The 15723-nt window shown below is 42.5% G+C and overlaps 1 protein-coding gene and 1 pseudogene across 1 annotated transcript; both read left to right on the top strand.

Moving 5' to 3' along the window:
- Window positions 1-6568: 6568 nt before the first annotated feature.
- On the top strand, window positions 6569-9670 carry LOC137324030 (gamma-crystallin S-1-like; annotated as a pseudogene).
- A 2508-nt stretch (window positions 9671-12178) lies between these two features.
- On the top strand, window positions 12179-15723 carry LOC137324029 (gamma-crystallin S-1-like). The gene is made up of 3 exons (XM_067988199.1): window positions 12179-12202; window positions 13514-13756; window positions 15448-15723. The coding sequence occupies exons 1-3, from the start codon at window positions 12179-12181 to the stop codon at window positions 15721-15723; spliced, it is 543 nt and encodes a 180-aa protein (XP_067844300.1).

Raw genomic sequence — 15723 nt, 5'->3', positions numbered from 1 at the left:
TTTCTCCTGTACTTAAATCCTCTTGCAATGAAGGCCAACATACCATTTGCCTTCCTAACTGCTTGCTGCAACTGCATGTTTGCTTTCAGTGACTGGTGTACAAGGACACCCAGGTTCCTTTGTACATCAACCATTTCCCAATCTATCACCATTGAAATAATACTCTGCCTTTCTGTTTTTCCTTCCGAAGTGGATAACTTCACATTTTTCCACATTATACTTTGCCCACTCACTCAACTAGTTTAAATTGCCTTGAAGCCTCTTTGCATCCTCCTCACAACTGACAATCCCACCGAGTTTTGTGCCGTCAGCAAACTTGGAAATATTATATTTGCTTCCCTCATCCAAATCATTGATATATATTGTGAATAGCTGTGGCCCGAGCACTGATCCCTGAGGTACCCCACTAGTCACTGCCTGCCACCCCGAAAAAGACCCATTTATTCCGACTCTCTGTTTCCTGTCTGTTAACCAATTTTCAATCCATGCCAGTATATTACAACCAATCCCCTGTGCTTTAATTTTGCCCACTAACCTCTTATGTGGGACTTTATCAAATGCCTTCTGAAAATCCAAATAAACCACATCCACTGGTTCTCCCTTATCTATTCTACCAGTTACATCATCAAAAAACTCTTGTAGGTTTGTCAAAAATGCTTTCCCTTTCATAAATCCATGTTGACTTGTCTAATTCCGTTGATATTTTCTAAGAGTCCGGTTAACACATCCTTTATCAAAGACTCAAGCAATTTCCCGACTATTGATGTGAGGCTAACCGATCTGTAGTTCCCTGTTTTCTCTCTCCCTCCTTTTTTAAATAGTGCAGTTCCATTTGCCATCCTCCAATCTGCAGGAACTGTTCCATAATCTATAGAATTTAGAAAGCTGACAACTCATGCATCCACTATCTCAATGGCTACCTCTTTTAGTGCTCTGGTATGCAGTTTATTAGGCCCTGGGGATTTATCGACTTTCAGTCCCATTAATTTCCCCAGCACTATGTTTTTACGAATACTAATTTCCTTTCATTCCTCCTTCTCACTTGTCCTTTGGTTCTCTAGCATTTCTGGGAAGTTTTCTGTGTCGTCTTCTGTGAAGACAGAACCAAAGTATTTGTTCCGCATTATAAATTCTCCCATTTCTGACTGTAAGTGACCTACATTTGTCTTCACTAATCTTTTCCTTTTTACATACTTGTAGAAGCTTGTAGAGTCCACTTTTATGTTCATTGCAAGTTCACTCTCGTACTCTATTTCTCCCCTCTTAATCAATCCCTTGGTCCTTTTTTGCTGAATTCTGAACTGCTCCCAATGCTCAGGCTTGCTGCTTTTTCTGGCAACTTTATATGACTCCTCATTGGATCCAATACTATCTTTATTTTCTTTTGTTAGCCATGGTTGGGCCGCTTTTCCTTTTGTGTTTTTGCGCCAGAAAGGAATGTATAATTGTTCCAATTCATGCATTCGTTCCTTAAATGTGAGCCATTGCCTATCCACCATCATGCATTTTAATGAGGCTTCCCAATCTATCAAAGCCAACTCACTCCTCATAACTTCATTGTTTCCTTTGTTTTGATTTAGGACCCTAATTTCGGATTGGACTACTTCACTTTCCATCTTAATGAAGACTTCTATCATGTTAAGGTCACTCTTCCCTAAAGGACCCGCACAACAAGATTATTTATTAATCCCTTCTCATTGCACAATACCCAATCTAGGATAGCCTGTTCCCTGGTTGGCTCCTCAATGTACTGGTCTAAAAAATCATCTCGTGCACACTCCAGGAATTCATTTGGTTTGGCCAGTCTGTATGTAGATTAAAGTCACCCATGATTACTGTAGTACCCTCATTACATGCATCTCTAATTTCCTGTTTGATGCCATCCCCTACATTACCATTACTGTTTGGAGGCTGATAGTCAACTCCCACCAGTGTTTTCTGCCCCTTTATGCTTCTTAACTCCACCCAGACTGACTCTAAACCTTGATTTTCTGAGCCATTATCCTTTCTCACTGTTGCTCTGATTTCATCCTTTACTAACAATGCCATCCCACCTCATTTTCCTTTTTGTCTGTCCTTCCTAAATATCGAAAACCCTTGGATATTCAGCTTCCAGCCTTGGTCACCCTGCAGCCAAGTCTCTGTAATTGCAATTATATCATATCCGTTTACATCTATTTGTGCTGTTAATTTGTCTACTTTATTACGAATGCTTCGTGCATTCAGATACAATGCCTTTGGATTTGTCTTTTTAACATTTTTAGACATCTTAACATTTTTTTGCACTCTAGCCCCATTAGTCTTATTACCATTTTTCTTACCCGGACTCTATTTGTTAGTGCACTCTTTTGTTTGTACGGTCTGTCCCTTCCTGACACAATCTGGTTATCCTTACCCCAATCACTTTGCTGCACTGATTCCTTGTCTTTACTCTTTAACATTCTGGATTTCTCTCCAGCGGGACCCTTCCTCCGCCCCTTATTTAGTTTAAAGCCCTATCTATCTCCCTAGTTATTTGATTTGCGAGAACTCTGGTCCCAGCATGGTTCAGGTGTAGTCTGACCCAACGGAACAGCTCTCTCTTTCCCCAGTACTGGTGCCAGTGCCACATGAATCGAAACCCACTTCTCCCACACCAATCTTTGAGCCACGCATTCATCCCTCTGATCTTATTGACCCTATGTCAATTTGCTCGTGGCACAGGTAACAATCCAGAGATTATTACCTTTGTCGTTCTGCTTTTTAATTTAGTCCCTAGCTGCTCAAACTCTCTCAGTAGAACCTTTCACTTAGTCCAACCAATGTCATTGGTACCAATGTGGACCACGACACCTGGGTCCTCCCCCTCCCACTCCAAGTTCTTCTCCTGCCCGTAGGAGATATCCTTAATCCTGGCACCGAGTAGGCAACATAGACTTCGGGACTCATGCTCCTGGCTGCAGAGAACAGTGTCTATCCCCCTAACTATACTGTCGCCTACTGCAACCACCTTCCTTTTTATTCCCCCCACTTGAACGGCTTCGTGCACCACGGTGCCGTGGTCAGTTTGCTCGTCCTCCACGCAGTCCCACGCTTGTCCACAAGGGTTGCAAGAACCTCAAATCCAGTGGACAAACGCAGGGACTGAGGCTCCTGCAATACTACCTGCTGGATCTCCGAACCTGCCTCACTCACAGTCACACCCTCCTGTCCCTGACCACTTGTCAGTTCTAAAGTATCTAAACTAAGGGGTGTGACTGCCTCCTGGAGCAAAAGGTCCAGGTAGCTTTCTCCCTCCCTGATGTCTCGCAACATCCGCAGCTCGAACTCCAGCTCCTCAACTTGAGGCCGAAGTTCCTCGAGCCGCAGACACTTCCTGCAGATGTAGTCACCCTGGACAAAAATGTCCATAAGCTCCCACATATTGCTGCAGCAAAACATCTCTTATCCCATTATTTTATTTATTGAATTAATGTAGAGTTAAACAAATTATTTTCCTCGTTTAATTTATTAGATTAATTAAATTAAGTTTAGTTTTTAAAATTTAGTTGGAGCTATATGTTAACTCAAAACTTAGCCCACAGTCACTACCAATTACTTACCTGCCTCACCTGTGACGTCACACTGCAGTTTTCTCTGATTGCAGGTCTGCTGAAAAAAATAAGCTTCTGCAAGTACATAAAAAGGAAGAGGGGAGCTCAAGTAAACATTGGTCCCTTTGAGGATGAGACTGGGGAAATAATAATGGAAAACAAGGAAATGGCAGAGGAATTGAACAGATATTTTGTATCTGTCTTCACAGTCGAAGACACTCATAACATCACAATAATAGTAGAAAATCAAGGGGCAAAGTCGGGGGAGGAACTAAAAACAATCACTATCACTGGAGAAAAAGTACTAGGTAAACTAATGGGTCTAAAGGCTGACAAGTCCCCTGGACCTGATGGCTTGCATCCGAGGGTCTTAAAGGAAGTGGCTGCAGAGCTAGTGGATGCATTGGTTGTAATCTTCCAGAATTCACTAGATTCTGGAAAGGTCCCAGCGGATTGGAAAACCGCAAACGTAACGCCCCTATTCAAGAAGGGAGTGAGTCAGAAAGCAGGTAACTATACACCAGTTAGCCTAACATCTGTCATTGGGAAAATGCCAGAATCCATTATTAAGGAAGTAGTAGCAGGACATTTGGAGACTCATAATACAATCAAGGAGAGTCAACATGTTTTTGTGAAGGGGAAATCATGTCTGACAAATTTATTAGAGTTCTTTGAGGAAGTAACTGGAAGGGTGGATAAAGGGGAACCAATGGATGCAGTATATTTGGATTTCCAAAAGGCATTTGATAAGGTGCCACATCAAAGATTACTGCACAAGATAGGAGCTCATGGTGTTGGGGGAAATTTACTGGCATGGATAGAAGACTGGCTAGCTCACAGCAAACAAAGAGTCGGAATAAAAGGGTCATTTTCAAAATGGTTATCTGGAACTATTGAGGTGCCGCAGGGATCAGTGCTGGGGCCTCAACTATTTACAATATATATCAATGACTTGGATGAAGGAACAGAGTGTCATGTGACCAAATTTACTGATGATACAAAGATAGGTGGAAAAGCAAATTGCGATGAGGACACAAAGTGTCTGCAAAGGGATACTGACAGGTTAAGCGAATGGGCAAAAATTTGGCAGATGGAATATAATGTGGGAAAATGTGAAGTCATCCACTTTGGGAGGAAAAATAAAAAAGCAAAATATTATTTGAATGGAGAAATGCTACAAAATGCTGCTGTACAGAAGGATCTGGGTGTCCTCGTACATGAAACACAAAAAGTCAACATACAGGTGGCAGCAGTTAATCCGGAAGGCAAATGGAACATTGGCATTTATTTCTAGGGGGTTGGAGTATAACAGCAGGGAAGTCATGCTACAAATGTACAGGGTGCTGGTGAGGCCACACCTGGAGTACTGCGTACAGTTCTGGTGCCCTTATTTAAGGAAGGATATCCTTGCATCGGAGGCAGTTCAGAGAAGGTTCACGAGGTTGATTTCGGGTATGGAAGGGTTGTCTTATGAGGAAAGATTGAACTCATTGGAGTTTAGAAGAATGAGAGGAGATCTTATTGAAATATAGAAGATTCTGAGGGGACTCGACAGGGTAGATGCTGAGAGGATGTTACCCCTCATGGGGGAATCTAAAACGAGGGGGCATCATCTCAGAATACAGGGTCACTCCAAAAAGATGTTGTGGCTGAATCATTGAACACAATCAAGGCTGAGTTGGACAAATTTTTGATCAGCAAGGTAGTCAAGGATATGGGGAAAGGGCAGGAAAGTGGAGTTGAGGTAAAAATCAGATCAACCATGATCTCATTAAATGGCGGAGCAGGCTCGAGGGGCCGAATGGCCTACTCCTTCTCCTATCTCTTATGTTCTTATGGTCTTATGCTGCTGCTTTTATCCTGTCCTCAGTCTGCTGCTGCTCAGGTCTGCCGCTGCTCTGCGGAAAAAGTTAGGAAAAGCAAGGCAAAGCAGCACCTCCTTCCCCCACTTCACCGAACTCCCACACTTCCCAAACTCTCAAGTTTCTCACTCTGTCCCCACTGCACTCAGTGCCGTTGCACTCACAGGCCCCTGTTATTTCCACTGTTTGTGACTCAGATGAGTCAGCCCTGCTCTGCTACTCTTTCAGGAACCAGTTTAATCCAGCTAACCAATTAACTAACGACAGCAGCTCTCCAGTAGGAGAGCTTGCTTGTTTGTCTCTGCTTTCGCCTGAGAAAGTTAAAAATTTAAAGTTTAAAATTGAACTTCAACAGTCGATCATACTTAACAGTTAATAGCAATTAACACTAGATTTTAAAAGATTTTAAACTCGATTTTATACAAGTCAAATCTCAGGAGGAATAATATTTCCAGGGTGCTTCGAGGATGGGCTGCAAGAAGGATTTTTAACGAAATCCTGGCTATCTTGCAGTCAGGAAAATGACACTTGTCATGAAGAGTTGATTTGATTGAAGTGCACTCTGCTCCGACATCGCCTGGGAGACCAGCCCTGAAACCTGAGAGAGCAGGCAGTGAAAATAATGAGAAGGTTTGTGTCACTGAGCTCTTCTCCACTGTGAAGGGCAAGTTGTGGTCTCCCAGTGGATTGATGGAGATAGCAGGAGATAACACGGCTTTGGGGAGGTAAGACAGGTCCAGTTGTGATGCTCCAGCCATCATGCATGTGGGGCAGGATTGATGGACCTGCTGGCCTTTTCCTACCCTTCATTTTTGTATGTTTGTATGTTTTCAGGAACCACTTATTGCCATTAATACATAGAATGTTTTCAAGAGTTTAATACAGAGCAGAATATGTATAATTGGCCAAGTCACTGGTGTGTAGTGGCTTAACATTGCACAATATTGAAAATCGAGATGTCGAATTTCACTTCCTGTGTTCCTTATTTTTACGTATGAGGGGCACAAAGTCAATTCCATCCTGAAAATTTTGTTTATTCCACGATTTATTTTCAAAATGTAGTGATTGAACTGACAGTGCTGCTTCTAAACGACCCCGAGTACAAAGGTATCTAGTTTGGTAAAATACGAATTTATGAATCACAGGAGGTTCTGCTATTGCACTCAGTCAGGTAAGGTGCACATTTGCACGATTTGCCAAATCAATCACAACTCTGCAATTGGTTCCTTGTTGAAATCCAACCTCAGTCATATTTTTATTAAAAGACATAATTGATATTCTTTATGGAAGTAATCTTCCTCAGGTCAGTGACGTTAACAATGACCAATAATAAATGTTTCTTATCTGTTTTTAATCATTGGTCTACTTTCCCCCCCGAAAATAAGCTTCAAGATTTATGGGTCAAATACAGCAAAGGATTGGGGCCAAAGTATCACAGCTACAATCCTCTGCACAACCTTGTTCTCAACCCAAGTTGCGCTGCTTTGAGGGAGCTCAAAATCGAACTGGATCACTCCTCAATTAACAGAAAAAGGCAGTTGTAAAGTGTTCTCTGAGAAAGTACAGTGGTCTCTGGGAAAGTGTAGTGATCTCTGGGAGATCACAGTGATGTCTTAAAAATACAGTGATCTCTGGGAAGTACAGTGTTCTCTGGGAAAGTACAATGATCTTTGGGAAAGTACAATGATCCCATAGAGATTAAAATGGTCCATGGAAAAGCACAGTGTTCTCTGGGAAATTACAGTGATCTCTGGGAAAGTACAGTGATCTATGGAAAAGCACAGTGATATCTGGGAAAGTGCAATGATCTCACATCCTTTTATCCAAGTTATCCCGAAGGAGACCGCTCCGGTCTTTAACACTTTGCCTTCAGGACAAAGAAAGCTGAAAGCTCCTTTCAATCTCTGACGTTGGTTTCCACATCTTAAATTTCCATCGTTCTCTTACTTATTTGAATATTCCTATTAGTTGTCGCTGACTTAAAAACAAAAAAGCAGACAGTAAGTTTCTATCAAAGACTCTGTTTAAACTAAATAAACAATGTATGATCTGTAATTTGTGTTAATAAACACCACCCACAATATGGTTGCACATGAAGGCAATAGTGTCATCAGATTGATGCCGGCCGTGACATCATTGAATGAAGGATTTGGAGAGGGGGCAGTGGTGCAATCTGGAAACTAAACTCACTCGTAATTATACATCAACCAGATGTGTACAAGGCAATAACCGAATCGACATGCTCTGGATATCTCTGTCTTCATTGCCAGTTTGGGAGCAGAACCAGGCGGTTACACCAAACTATTTGAAACAGACCTGAGTGACTTTGTATCTGTGATTGTCCCAGAAGTGCTTTGTTCAAACAACAATTAAAATGACAGGAAGGCCAAGGGGAAAGAATAAATGACACATCAGGCATCTTTCAGGTGTTTTTCTACAATGAATGCAACATGTGCTTTGATGATTTTTGCTGAGTTTCAATCCTGAATCATTAGAATAACAAAGATACAGCCCAGAGAGGCCTTTCTGCCCAGCACAAAAATACCAAGCTGTGTGAAGCAATGAAACATTCAGTCTAACTGTGAGCTCAAAATGGGAAAGGCAAGGAGAACTCAGATTTTATACTCTGTATTATAATTCTTCAATCTCCTAATTTGAGAAATTATAAACTTGCAAATCTGTATCTTTCCACAGATCATCTTTTATGAAGACAGGAACTTCCAGGGTCGGCACTACGAGTGCAGTACTGACTGTGCTGACCTGTCCTCTTACTTCAGCCGCTGTAACTCCATCCGTGTTGAGAGTGACTGGTGGGTGGTGTATGAGAGACCCAATTACATGGGATATCAGTATGTTCTGAGCAGAGGAGAATATCCTGACTACCAGCGCTGGATGGGATTCAATGACAACATCAGGTCATGTCGCACATACCCATATGTAAGTTCCCTTTTATGATTTTTATATTTTACCCAGATTGAGGACAAGTTAATGACAACTTGCTGAGCAATTGAGTTTGTCAATGTCAAATGGGAAAACACTTCAGCTGTTTTCACTTGTATTAAGGCTTTGTGTGTGGTATATCGAAATGACCTGATATTTGTAGTGATAATGAAGATACACAGCTTGGTTATGAACAGTTTAATTATCCAAACTTAAAAGACTAGGTGACATCTTGGGCACGCTTTTAGTAATGAAAAACGGGTGGGTTGGGAGTGGTGGGGGCATTTAAAATCTCAACCATTTCAGACCCACCCCTAACCCTCCCCCATTCCACCTTTTTACCGGGGTGGGATGAGGAGGTGGGTGGCCAAGCCACTCCCAGGAGGCTGGTCAGACTTTAAAACCTTTCATTGACACTGCAGGCCTCCAATTTTCCACAGTTTCCGATTTCAACCCCGAGGGGCTGGGATTTCCGGGGCTTCTCTTTTATGCCACTTGAAAGGAGGCTAGGAGGTCCGAGACTAACAGATAGGTGCCTTTCTGACACAGCTTGTGGGTTCGGAGGAGCAGGAGTGCTTCCCCCAGGCCCAACCAGCCTACCTGCAGCGAACCCCCAATGATCACTGAACCCCCGCGATGATCCCGACCTGTCTCCCAATGATAGCGGACACGTGCCCCCGAACCCCGACCCTTCCCCACAGTCAGGAATCTCTGCCCCCGATCTCTGCTCACCCTCAACGATCGCAGACCCCCAACCCCCAACCACGATCCTGCCCCCAACCATCACGGACGCTCGCGATGACCCCCGACCCCTCCAAATATCGTCATTTACACAAGAGCTACTTGGTGACTTCAGTTCGGAGAGAATCAGTTGCTTCAATAGATGTCACTGAACGGTCTCTTGCTTTTCAGAAACATCATCTGCAACCTTTCTTAAGCTCCCTTCTCACCAGGAGGCTGTCTTTCTAGACACTGAACATTTATAGTTTCTTCACTAATATGATCTTATTTATATTACAGTACAGAGGTGGAAACTACAGAATGAGGGTTTACGAGAGGCCTGACTTTGGAGGACAGATGATGGAATTCATGGATGACTGTCCATCTGTCTACGATCGTTTCCGCTACCGTGACATTCACTCCTGCCATGTGATGGACGGTTACTGGACCTTCTATGAACATCCCAACTTCAGAGGCTGACAGTACTTCATGAGTCCCGGTGAATACAGGAGATTCAGTGACTGGGGTGGCTACAGATCAACTATCGGATCTTTCAGGCGCGTGAGGGACTTCTAGATTGTTCTTGAAAAACATGATTTTGTCTCTCTGAAAGTGTCTTAAGATTAATAAAATCTCCTCTACTTAACAAATGAGTTTGTCACTTTATTTTGGAATATCGCCGAAATCACAGAGAAATCTCACGGAAATCTCAGGTCTGGGTCTCAGGCCGAGTATTTTACTCTTTGATCTCAGGTAATGAATTTATTTCAATTCAGTAAATACATATTTAGGAATGAATGTTGTGCATGATATTGACCATACAATGCATGGACTTCATGAAAGTGAACATCAAAACTATGAATGAGGGCTGCTTGTCCCATGAATGAAATACAAGGTTCTCATTTCTATATCATCTCAGTTGACTAAAGGAAACCTGGAATAAGAATCAAGCACTTTTAAACCAGAAATATCCACAGCATTTAGCCCAGCTTCACTCTCGTCCTCAACTCCAAGAGAATGTAACTGCTTTTTAAAGTAAAAACATTGAAGATCACATCAGAAAACAAAATTATAGTGAAATCCACTTCCAATGTTCACCACTTTCAGTGAAGAAGTGGATATATTGCTCATTGTACAATTGCAAAAATCAAGTTTGATTCAATGCTGTAACTGTACACACGCTCGTGGTTCTCACTGTAGGTCGGTTGTACAACTCAAAACTCAGTAGGAATAATATTTCCAGTGAACTTATTGCGTGGACTGTGAGAAGGATTTTTCATGAAATCCTGGCAATCTTGCAGTCAGCAAAATGACACTTCTAATGGAGAGTCGATTTGATTGAAGTGCACTCTGCTCCGACATCGCCTGGGAGACCAGCCCTTAAACCTGAGAGAGCAGGCAGTGAAAATAATGAGAAGGTTTGGATCACTGAGCTCTTCTCCACTGTGAAGGACAAGTTGTGGTCTCACAGTGGATTGATGGAGATCGCAGGAGATAACATGGCTTTGGGGAGGTAGGATAGGTCCATTTGTGATGCTCCAGCCATCATGCATGTGGGGCAGGCTTGATGGACCTGCTGGTCTTTTCCTACCCTTCATTTTTGTATGTTTGTATGTTTTCAGGAACCACTTATTGGCATTAATACATAGAACATGGTTTAACACACAGCAGAATATATACAATTAGGCACGTCATGAGTCTGTCGTGCATTAACATTTTACGATAATAAAAATCGAGATGTCGAATTTCACTTCCTGTATTCTTTATTTTTACTTATCAGGTGCAGAAAGTCAATTCCACCCTCAGTATTTTGTTTATTCCACGATTTATTTTAAAAATGTAGTGATTTAACTGACAGAGCTGCTTCTAAACTACCCCGAGTACAAAGGTTGCTCGTTTGGTAAAATACAAATTTATGAATCACAGGAGGTTCTGTTATTGCACTCAGTCAGGTAAGGTGCTCATTTGCACGATTTGCCAAATCAATCACAACTCTGCAACTGGTTCCTTTTTGGAATGCAACCTCAATAATATTTTTATTAAAAGACATAATTGATATTCTGTGTGGAAGTGACCTTCTTCAGGTCAGTGACATTAATAATGATCAATGATTAATGTTTCTTATCTGTTTTTAATCATTGGTCTACTTTCCCCCCCTTATATAAGCTTCAAGATTTATGGGTCAAATACAGCAAAGGTTTGGGGCCAAAGTATCACAGCTACAATCCTCTGCACAACCTTGTTCCCAAGCCAAGTTGTGCTGCTTTGAGGGAGCTCAAAATCGAACTGGATCACTCCTCAATTAACAGGAAAAGGCAGTGGGAAATTACAGTGTTCTCTGGGAAAGTACAATGATCTTTGTGAAATACAGTGATCTCTGGGAAAGTACAGTGATCTCTGTAAAGTACAGTGATCTCTGGGAAAGTACAGTGATCTCTGTAAAATACAGTGATCTCTGGGAAAGTACAGCCATCTCTGTGAAAGTACAGTGATCTCTGGGAGAGTATAGTGATCTCTGGGAGTTCACAGCGATCTCTGGAAAAATACAGTCTTCTCTGGGAAAGTATTGTGTTCTCTGGGAAAGTAGAATGATCCCATCGAGATTAAAACGGTCAATGCAGAAGCATAATGTTATCTCGGAAAGTACAGTGATCTATGGAAAAGCACAGTGATCTCTGGGAAAGTATAGTGATCTCACATCCTTTTTTCCAAGTTATCTCCAAGGAGACCTATCTGGTCTTTAACACTTTGCCGTCGGGACAAACAAAGCTGAAAGCTACTTTCAATCTCTGACGTTGTTTTCCACATCTTAACTTTCTATTGTTCTCTTACTTATTTGAATTTTCCTATTTGTTGTCCTGAACGTTAAAATAAAAAAGCAGACAGGAAGTTTCTTTACAAGACACTGTGTAAACCAAATAAACAAAGTATGATCTGTAATTTGTGTTAATATACACCACCCACAATATGTGGGAAAATGTGAACTTGTCCACTTTGGCAGGAGGAATAGAAAAGCAGTAGATTATTTAAATGGGGAGAGATTGCAGAACTGTGAGGTGCAGAGGGATCTGGGTGTCCGAGTACATGAATCTCAAAGTTAGTATGAAGGTACAGCAAGTGATCAGGAAGGCAAATGGAATATTGTCATTTATTGCAAGGGCAATGGAATATAAAAGTAGAGATGTTTTGCTACAGTGGTGCAGGGCATTGGTGAGACCACATCTAGAATACCGTGTGCAGTTTTGGTCTCCTTATTTAAGAAAGGACATAATTGCTTTAGAGGCGGTTCAGAGAAGGTTCACTCAACAGATTCCTGGGATGAGGGGTTTAACTTATGTATATGAGGAAAGGTTGGACAAGTTGGGCTTGTATAGACTGGAGTTTAGAAGAATGAGAGGTGATCTTTTTGAAACATATAAGATCCTGAGGGGAACAGAAGGGGCAGAAGCTGAGAGGATGTTTCCCCTTGTGGGAGAGACTCGAACTAAGGGCCACAGTTTAAAGATAAGGGGTCTCCCATTTAAGACAGAGATGAAGAGAATTTTTTTCTCGCAGAGGGTCATGAGTCTGTGGGACTCCCTTCCTCAGAGAGCGGTGGAGGTAGGGTCATTGAATATTTTTAAGGCTGAGTTGGATGGATTCCTGATGAACAAGGGTGTCAAAGGTTATAGTAGGTAGATAGGAAATTAGTGTTGAGGTCACAATCAGATCAGCCATGATCTTATCAAATGGCAGAGCAGGCTCGAGAGGCCGAATGGCCTAATCCTGCTCTTAATTCGTATGTTTGTATTAATATGGCTGCACATGAAGGTAATAATGTCATCAGATTGGTGCTGGCTGTGATATCATTGTCTGAAGGTTTTTGGGAGGGGGCAGTGGCGCAATCTGGAAACTAAACTCACTCGCAATTATACATCAATCAGATGTGTACAAGGCAATAAACGAAGGAACATGCTCTGGATACGTTTGTCTTTACCTCGGCCAGTTTGGGAGCAGAACCAGGCAGTTACACCAAACCATTTGAAAGAGACCTGGGTCACTTTGGATCTGAGATTGTTCCAGAACTGCTTTGTTCAGCAACAATTAAAATGACAGGAAGGCAAAGAGGAAAGAATAAATGACACATCAGGCATCTTTCAGGTGTTTTTCTACAATGAATGCAACATGTGCTTTGTTGCTTTTTGCTGATTTTAAATCCTGAATCATTAGAATAACAAAGATACAGCCCAGAGTGGCCTTTCTGCCCAACATATAAATACCAAGCTGTGTGAAGCAGTGAAACATTCAGTCAGTTACTAATCTAACTGTGAGCTCAAAATGGGAAAGGCAAGGAGAACTCAGATTTTATACTTTGTATTATAACTCTTCAATCTCCTAGTTTGAGAAAATATTAATTTGCAAATCTATATCTTTCCACAGATCATCTTTTACGAGGACAGGAACTTCCAGGGTCGGCACTACGAGTGCAGTACTGACTTTGCTGACCTGTCCTCTTACTTCAGCCGCTGCAACTCCATCCGTGTTGAGAGTGACTGGTGGGTGCTTTATGAGAGACCCCATTACATGGGATACCAGTATGTTCTGAGCAGAGGAGAATATCCTGACTACCAGCGCTGGATGGGATTCAATGACAGCATCGGGTCATGTCGCACCTACCCATATGTAAGTTACCTTTGATGGTTTGTATATTTTACCCAGATTGAGGACAAGTTAATAACAACTTGCTGAGCAATTGAGTTTGTCAATGTCAACTGGGAAAACACTTCAACTTTTTTCACATTTAGTCAAGCTTTGTGCGTATTATATCTAAATGACCTGATATTTCTTATAATAATAAAGATACACAGCTTGGTTCTTAAGAGTATAATTATCCAAACTTAAAAGAGCTGAATTCCAGAGGTGATGACGGCCCTTGACATCAAGGCAGCATTTAACCGAGCGTGGCACCAAGGAGCCTGAGTAAAATTGAAGTCAATGGGAATCAGGGGAAAACTCTGCAGTGGCTGGAGTCATACCTGGCACAAAGGAAGATGGTAGTGGTTGTTGGAGGCCTATCATCTCAGCCCCAGGGCATTGCTGCATGAGTTCCTCAGGGCAGTGTCGTGGGCCCAACCATCTTCAACTGCTTCACCAATGCCCGCATGCAGCAAGGCCTGGACAACATCCAGGTTGGGGCTGTTAAGTGGAAAGTAACATTCATGCCAGACAAGTGCTAGGCAAAGATCATCTCCAACAAGAGTGAGTCTAACCACCTCCACTTGACATTCAATGGAATTACCATTGCTGAATCCCCTACCATCAACATCCTGGGGGTCACCATTGACCAGAAACTTAATTGGACCAGCATACATAACTACTGTGGCTACAAGAGCAGGTATGGGGCTGGATATTTTGCGGCAATGGACTCACCTCCTGACTCACCAAAGCCTTTCCACCATCTACAAGGCACAAGTCAGGAGTGTGATGCAATACTCTCCACTCGCCTGGATGAGTGCAGCTGCAACAACACTCAAGAAGCTCGACAACATCCAGGACAAATCAGCCTGCTTGATTGGCACCCCATCCACCACCCTGAACATTCACTCCCTTCACCACCTGCACACTGTGGCTGCAGTGTGTACCATCTACAGGATGCATTGCAGCAACTCGCCAAGGCTTCTTCGACAGCACCTCCCAAACCTGCGGCCTCTACCACCTAGAAGGCCAAGGGCAGCAGACACATGGGGTCAGCACCACCTACACGTTCCCCTCCAAGTCACACACAATCCCGACTTGGAAATATATCGCTGTTCCTTCATCGTCGCTGGGTCAAAATCCTGGAATTCCCTACCTAACAGCACTGTGGGAGAACCTTCACCACACGGACTGCAGCGGTTCGAGAAGGCGGCTCACCACCACCTTCTCAAGGGCAATTAGGGATTGTTAATAAATGCTGGCCTTGCCAACGACGCCTAGATCTATGAACCAATATAAAAAAAACAGGGTAACATGTGATCTGTACAACAGTCTAAAGTTTCAATAAGATACGGGAATATAATTGGATGAATTAGTTCACAATAATTAACCAATTAGAATTGAATGCCTAATTGTTCGATTGGAAGTTTGGAATGTAAAAATACCACCTACAGCGAGTCTCAGAACTTAGGCATCTTATCTTATCATTTACACAAGAGCTGCTTGGTGACTTCAGTTAGGAGAGAATCAGTTGCTTCAATAGATGTCACTGAACGGTCTCTTGCTTTTCAGAAACATCATCTGTAACCTTTCTTAAGCTCCCTTCTCACCAGGAGGCAGTCTTTCTAGACACTGAAACTTTATAGTTTCTTCACTAATATGATCTTTTTATATTACAGTACAGAGGTGGAAACTACAGAATGAGGATTTACGAGAGGCCTGACTTTGGAGGACAGATGATGGAATTCATGGATGACTGTCCATCTGTCTACGATTGTTTCCGCTACCGTGACATTCACTCCTGCCATGTGATGGACGGTTACTGGACCTTCTATGAACATCCCAACTACAGAGGCCGTCAGTACTTCATGAGACCCGGTGAATACAGGAGATTCAGTGACTGGGGTGGCTACAGATCAACTATCGGATCTTTCAGGCGCATGAGGGACTTCTAG

This window comes from Heptranchias perlo, chromosome 7 (genome assembly GCF_035084215.1).
Source record: "Heptranchias perlo isolate sHepPer1 chromosome 7, sHepPer1.hap1, whole genome shotgun sequence".
Taxonomy (NCBI): Eukaryota; Metazoa; Chordata; class Chondrichthyes; order Hexanchiformes; family Hexanchidae; genus Heptranchias; species Heptranchias perlo.
Note: the sequence above shows the minus strand (reverse complement) of the source record. Positions and strands in the feature narration are given on the sequence as shown.